Source organism: Thermobia domestica, chromosome 13 (genome assembly GCF_964235325.1).
Source record: "Thermobia domestica chromosome 13, izTheDome1.hap1.1, whole genome shotgun sequence".
Taxonomy (NCBI): domain Eukaryota; kingdom Metazoa; phylum Arthropoda; class Insecta; order Zygentoma; family Lepismatidae; genus Thermobia; species Thermobia domestica.
In genome coordinates, this window is record NC_137466.1 from 211,705,199 (window position 1) to 211,712,709 (window position 7,511).

At 39.2% G+C, this 7,511-nt stretch overlaps 1 protein-coding gene across 3 annotated transcripts in view; it reads right to left on the minus strand.

Annotated features, from left to right (window-relative positions):
* Window positions 1-4,933, minus strand: part of LOC145668994 (glycosyltransferase 8 domain-containing protein 1-like) — a 62,612-nt gene extending 57,679 nt beyond the window's left edge. For 2 of the 3 annotated variants that reach the window (XM_081737315.1, XM_081737313.1), the window contains exons 1-2: window positions 4,775-4,933; window positions 2,204-2,265 (exon numbers count right to left, since the gene is read on the minus strand). In XM_081737315.1, coding sequence (XP_081593441.1) covers window positions 2,204-2,228 — 25 coding nt within the window. In that variant the 5' untranslated portion in view covers window positions 2,229-2,265; window positions 4,775-4,933. Of the gene's footprint in view, window positions 1-2,203; window positions 2,266-4,630; window positions 4,704-4,774 lie in introns of those variants that run through there. The other variant, XM_081737314.1, reaches the window with a different exon arrangement.
* Between the last annotated feature and the right edge of the window lie 2,578 nt (window positions 4,934-7,511).

Here is a 7,511-nt window from a genome sequence, read left to right on the forward strand (position 1 = left end):
GTTCGGGACTAACTTGTAAGTTTTGTTGTACGCAAAGCGACATTAATAGTGAATTTTCCTAAATGTATTATCGGGAGTGGTAGATCTCAGCACTAAAATTTTAACTACTGTATAATACAAAATATAACACAACGCAAAATTTGGTTGGCATAGTCAAACACTGTACGGCACTAGGCTGAGATACCAAGACCTGCCTGTCGCGCGTTCGAATCCCATTCAGGATATCGTCTATTCATTCAGGTTTATTTGATTTCTTATCGTCTCTTTTAGCTTGAAAAGAAAGAGCGATGGGACCTGAAACTTAAAATAGAATATATAGTACCTCACTTCTAAGTTAAGAAGGAATGAAAAAATGAAATGCGTTTGTGTTTTACGTTCCACGGTTATGCCGGCTAGGCTAAAGGAGACGGTGATGAAAAGAAATGAATGAAGGGGTGGAATGAAGAAAGTGGGAGAGCCCCGAGAAAACCAACGCACACGATTTTTGTCCACCACATGGCTCACTTGACACGGGCTGGGATCGAACCAAGGAACCCATGCACCAGAAGTGAACGCTCTACCACTGAGCCACCGCGGCCCCTTTAAGAACAAGTGTTACATATGCGCAAAATCATACACATTACATTTTGGTGTCAAATAAAAGCGGATTTATGCAAATCCGGTAAGTTATAACTGGGTTTCATACGATAACGGATATTCAAGGCACTCTTGATTTATTAAAAAAAAAAAAAAAAAAAAAAAAAAAAAAAAAAAATGGGTGTGAGAGGTGACGTTGAAAGAGTGTGACACGTAAAAGTAACCGAAAACGACAGATATTAATGTCCAATCCATAGTTTTTGGAGTTGCTGGAATGAATAGTGACCCTGCCGATGCCGAAGTTCAAAGCCATCCCGCATCGGAATGGAGATGGTAAAGGATTGGAAAAGGGGATGACATTATGGATTTTTATTATTATACTTTCACTGTAACGTGTATCCTAAGGGGAACGGAGTTCACATTAACTAACTCTACGTTTATGGCCTGTGGAACGCGGAGGTTCAATGTCGCGTTCAAAAAAGCTTTCCACTGACTTCTTTCCACTGATTTGTAAATGGCGTTTACTGGCGGGACAGGCTCATTCCGAGGCTGCACGGCAATTGACATAGCACAGCGGCTGCTGCAAATGTCGAGGTCATGAGAGTTCCCACATTTGTAGATCGATTTTTTTGAGCAACAGGCACTTTTATGGTGATCCAAGCTGTAACATCCGTCCCAACATTGATTGACTGGAAAAGTTTTCATAATAAAGTGAAAGTGAACACTACAGTGGTGGTGGGAAGAAAAATATTGTTTTGCCGTCGATTGCGGCGGATGTAGATTATTGTTGTTCTACACGTTAAGTCCTGTTTAAGTTTGACATCCGTGATATCGATGTCCACATCTTGATCACTCCAATAGAGTGCGTGGTATAAGTCGGGATGTAAGCCTTCCATCCATGCTCAGTTAACAACGGATGGTACGAAAATTACTGGTCTGGTGTCCGGTGTAAAACAGAATTTTGATAAGACTGAGCCTGTGGGTTGAAAGAATTTTACGTCGAGGACCGTCTCCCAAGACGTAGTGGGTGCTTATGCCCAAGACATGAGTTAGAGGTGGGGGAAGATCATCCATTATATGCACAACAAAATCAGGGAAACTATGATCTTGGTATAGATTTACCAGAAGCGTGTCCTCCTTAGTACTTTCGGATGCTATCGGGACAGGAGAATATGAAATGGTATTCTCTATTGGAGAGTCGATGGTCATAGAGTATTGGGGAAGCGGCTCCCCTCCCGATTGTTTAGTCATGTCTTCACACTACACTACATCAAACACCTCACCTGAAGAACAAATGGCGAAGAAAGAAAAAAAGTACAGTAGCTATGTATGAATACAGAGCACTGTTCACTTTCACTTGAGATACTTTGTGAGCACTTGTCTTCACACTATCGCGCACGAAAATCGTCATGACACGTTTCTCCAAAACTTGCGTAAACTAGGTCAAACTTCACGACTCCTTGCGATTACTAAAAATGTATAATCGCAAGCGCGTGTTTATATGTCTCTAGCGCATGTGCCTTAAAAAAAAATACAACGGCTGTCGCAGAGAAGGTGATACATACTTCTTGGCAACACTGGGCATTTACATTGTGAAAAGATCAAATAAAAGAAGAAAGGTACCTACCCAATCGCATACGTAATGTGAGCATCTTTGTCTTCTTTACGTGGTAAAAAGTGAGATTCTATCTGAAAATATGAAAAGCACATTATTTATGCAATACTGGTAATTTATTAAGTGAAATACAATAAAATAAAAACATTAAAACTTTATACTCTCGGAAACGAAATAGGAACCTACCCTTTACGCTTGCCCTGTGATCCACAAGCAGAAAAAGTATGTCGTTGCATGAAGGCAATGTTTCCCTCAAACAGTTTATGTGACTAGTTTCCTTAATTATACTGTCAATTGGCTGATTGGAGACAATGCCCCTTTTCAATATAGAGGTCATATGAGAAATACTTAAAAGTTGAAAATGGAATTCAAACAATTCCTTGGGTCTCTATTTGAGGCAAGTACCTCTACCAAATATTTACGGTCGCCTGCTTCCATGTTGAAGAAAACATGAAAATCACTCAATGTACACAGTTAAAGTTTTAAACACGTTTTCATCACAAGATTAATGATTTTTAAGTTATTTAATGATTTGACACGACGCAATTCATAAGACCGGACCAGACTCTTTTGAGTAAGTCCGGACTCTTAATTAACTCTATGGGCTATGGAACTCGGAGGTTCAATGCCGCATTTACGAAAGCTCTCAGCTGACTTCAGCCCTTAGCTAATTGGCTCCAGTTTCTATATTGTATTCCTATTTCTACACGAACTGACGCGATCGCTCCCCCCCCCCCCCAAAGAGGAAACTTTCTTATTTTATATATATAAATACAACCCATCCCAAAGCTTGGAGCTCTTAAAAGTAGCAATATGCCAACCCACCGCCCCCCCAGAAGTCGGTCCTGGATCCGTCCCTGGTGCTTACGTATAACAGTGCTTCGCTTCTTCGTGATGAAGGATAACGCGCATAGTTCTGTATTTGATCTCTATTCGGCTCGTATGAAAACACGAAAACACGAGTAGTGGTTCGGATGCAACTTTAAAAAAGTACCGGTAAGTCGGATCTCAGGTATCACTGCTGTATCGCCGGACAAATTTGAAAATCGAAAAAAGTACCAAAATGTACTGCATTTGGTTGGATTACATTACGTTACGTTAGATTACGTTATTAGGCGTGTAGTTTTACTATACGGATCCATAATATAAGTAGTAGTAGTAGTAGGAACGGGTTCGAAGCCCCGCAGGGGTTAGTTGGGTTCTGTTCTCGACATGAAATGGACAAATTAAAGACTTGCCCAAATTTTTCTTGCCCCTTTTACAATCTATGGATCCGTATAGTAAAACAAGTGTACCTCTCCGCGAAACAGTCCATCCATCTTCACATACAGTGCCGCTTATAACATAAAAAAAAAAAAAAGAAACATTTTCTTAACTTTTACTATTTCCCTTACCTGACTTTCACTCATTCTTCCTCACAAACTTAAATAAATTATCCAACTGACCCGGTAAATTTCATAAAATTGGTCCGGCGATACAGCAGTTAACCCCGGATCTCATGCAATCTCAGTGCTGATAAAACGAGATGACAATCAAATCCAATAAGAATTAAATTACAAAGTCGATCGTCCGTTTCTAGCGAGATTTTGAAAACTTAACAGTAAGAAATGGATAATTTGCTCGTTCGTCAATGTGAAAGTCATGGATTAATAAATCTAACAACAAATTCCGTGCAAAATTTGAAAATATAAATCTAGTGTTTCTAGCGACATCCTCGTTTATGTACATACCCACCATTGCTGACGCGCTTGCTCCTCGGTTAGATATCATTCGTGCTTTCTGTAGCTACCTAGCACAAGTTGATATTTTACACTGTACCTTTGATAGCATGGTAACTTTTTACTTTGGGCAAGGCAGTGATATCCTGTCAGTAAATAGTATTGCCGAGCGAGCGTCAGCGAGTGAAGGCGGGTTAGAGCCCCGCAGGGCACGTTGTTTTTTGTCTTTCCTTCTTAGAAACTGCAATTGTAACTGTGGGGACCGGTTCAGATGACTTGGTTATTGTCACTGCCTTGCCTAAAGTAAAGACTTGCCGATAGCATATTTCCTGAAGCAGTTATCTACAAGCACAAGGGTAAAGTTCTCGTCGCATTCGGTTGAACACCAGGCGGACGACCAACTTCAGAATAAATCTACAATATACGTTAAATGTTGATTTCTTTTTATTTCTATATTATATTAAGAACGATTTATCTTGTCTGTTGCTTATACTATAAATTACATGCACTTTTACACACAGAACACATTTTTTAAATCAACTGTTGGCACACAGTATTATTTTTAGCAATATAAGTTAGATTAATAACTGTAAGTAATCACACATTACGAATTTAATAATTTATCAAACATATACGCATAATTCATTTACGCATTGATCATATCCTCTTCTGCTTTTTATAAATTCTGATCAGGCTGAATATATTAAGTGCTAACACCTACATGCTATACTAATTTCCATTTCTATCCCACTGACACAAACATAATACTGAATCTGGAAAAATCATTATGTTCAGCTGTCACGTAAATTCCATTTCTTGTTAATTCAGGACATGCTTACTCATCAAAAATATTGAATCTAAGTACCTGTCATGCTGAGTTCCTTCGTATATAAGCTTTTAACACAGAAGAGATGTGATGATGTCCCTTTTAAGCACACATTTCTCAGCATATTTTTAAAGTGATCATAATCCGTGCACAAAATGTACACAAATAGTACACAGTTTGTACACAATACGAACTATCGACGTCATTTGTTCCATGAGGACAAGTATGAAAAATTAAGCAGATCCTTTTTACGACTAGGGGTGGACAGTTCCTTTTTTTTTTTTAATGTAAACCGCGGTTTCGGTTTACCATTTAAACCAGCTTGGTTCGTTTAACCAAAACCAAACCGAATCTAACCGGACCGTTTCGAAACCGAACCGATCTTACTCAAACCTAACCGTAAACATAGCGAATTGAACCGAACAGTTTTCAATCTGAACCGAACCGTTTCCAAATCGTACCGTTCAGAAACCGTTAAATACCGGTTATATACAGGGTGTCTGGTGAGGAAAGTCAAAAGATTTTGGGAGGTGATAGGGGAGGTCATTCTAAGCGAAAATGCTTATGTGAACATAGGGTCTATTCCTCTTCGTTCCGGAGATAGAATGGGGATAACTTTTTCCCTCTTGCACTTACTTATTATCGTTTGAAATATTCTAGCACACCCTGTAGTTGAGGTTATGTTAATATTATGCTTCGATTGAAAGCTAATAAAACAGGCTTGCAGGTGGTATACATATTATCCCAGTACTACATACAAGAGGGGAAGCAACGAAGGGAAATTTTTCGAATTTCCCTGTAAAATTCCCCTTTTAAAAGAATTTTGCACTGGTCTTGAGTGGAAACACTGTCGTTAGAGAAACAGTATCTAATTAGGCGAAAATGATACTATATACTGAAGATCCAGGTGAGGTGTCAAGTTGTTAGCTTCATTAGAGGTCATACAAAAAGCGTTCTTCCTTACTCCTAACTTTAATAACATACCAATGTTCCAACTTTCCGTAGATGACAATGGTCATGAATATTAATAAATGAACGTTTTTAAGCAAAATTGGAAATGCTATACTATTCCCTAACATACGAGAGCTCTACATCTCTATGCGGGAACTCTAATTACAGTTCTGAACAACAGATGGCAGTAAAAGAAAACCCACTTGAATTGAAGTTTTCGTACAACATACTACACGAGAATGCCCATTGCAATAGGGTTGTCGGAGTCATAAATAATTACTTCTATTAAATAAACAATGATTACTTCTAGTGCATACAGATTGAGATATAACTCTACAAGCGTCAACCTTCAACGTAATTATTTTGTACGTGCTGCAAATGTTCAAAGATCCTCCTCAATGCAGTGCTCGTCAGTACATGGAGTGTTGCCCGATGGATGTCTTCTCTGCGCTTTTGATCGTGTTGAATGCCTCTATAATGATCTGAATTAACTCTTTTCGTGAGTTGGCCTTTCGTCTGTATACAATGTCCTTGAACCATCCTCACAAGCAAAAAGTCCACAGGTGTAAGATTCGGGAAGCGGGAAGACCAGTGAAAAATCGACACCCGTCCTCCGCGACCCATCCATCGAAGTGGAAACTTGTACTCAAGATATCCACATACAGTTTGTGTTGCATGAGAGGTAGCCCTGTCGTGTTGGAAGTACATGCACGCTCGAGTTTAAAGAGTCAGATCTTCCAGTAGTACTGGTAATTCACGGCGAGAAAATGCAAATAATATTAATGGTCAAACGCTGGGGCAGAAAAAGGGACTAATGATCTAATCACAGATAACCCCCGCCCAAACATTTACAGAAAATCGTTCCTGATATTGTCTTACTGTGATTGACATAGAATTTTCGTCACTCCAACGATGCCAGTTGCGGATGTTGTTTATCCCATGCCTGGTGAAAGTGGCCTCATCAGTGAACAAGACGAATGGCGAAACATTAGGATGCTCCTGTACCCGTTGGGAGAAACCAACACGTAGTTCACTATCTCGTGGATGGAGATGTTGCACTCTTTGGACATGGAAGAGATAAAGTCCTTCTCAACGCAGTACATCATGTACATACGTAAGAAGTGCAAGTTGATTAGAAAATCTCCTAATGCTGGTGGTTGGATTTCGCTGTACAACCTGAACAACATTGTCTTCTTGTTGAGGAGTGTATTTTCAGGTTCGTTCAGATGTTAGCTTCACGCTGGGAAGCGCACCAGTTTCCCGCAGTTTGTGTGCATTAGAAGTAATTATTTATGACTCCGACAACCCTATTGCAATGGACATTCTCGTGTAGTATGTTGTACAAAAACTTCAATTCAAGTGGGTTTTCTTTTACTGCCATCTGTTGTTCAGAACTGTAATTAGTGTTCCCGCATAGAAATGTAGAGCTCTCGTATGTTAAGGAATAGTATAATATTTCCAATTTTGCATAAAAACGTTCATTTATTAATGTTCATGACCATTGTCATCTATGGAAAGTTGGAACATTGGTATGTTATTAGAGTAAAGAGTTAGAAAGAATGCTTTTCGTATGACTTCCAATGAAGCTAACAACTTGACACCTCACCTGGATCTTCAGTATACAGTATCATTTTCGCCTAATTAGATGATGTTTTTCTAGCGACAGTGTTTCCACTCAAGACCAGTGCAAAATTGTTTTAAAAAGGGAATTTTATAGGGAAATTCGAAAATTTCCCTTCGTTGCTTCCCCTCTTGTATGTAGTACTCGGACAATCTGTATACCACCTGCAAGCCTGATTTATTAGCTTCCGAACGAGATATAATA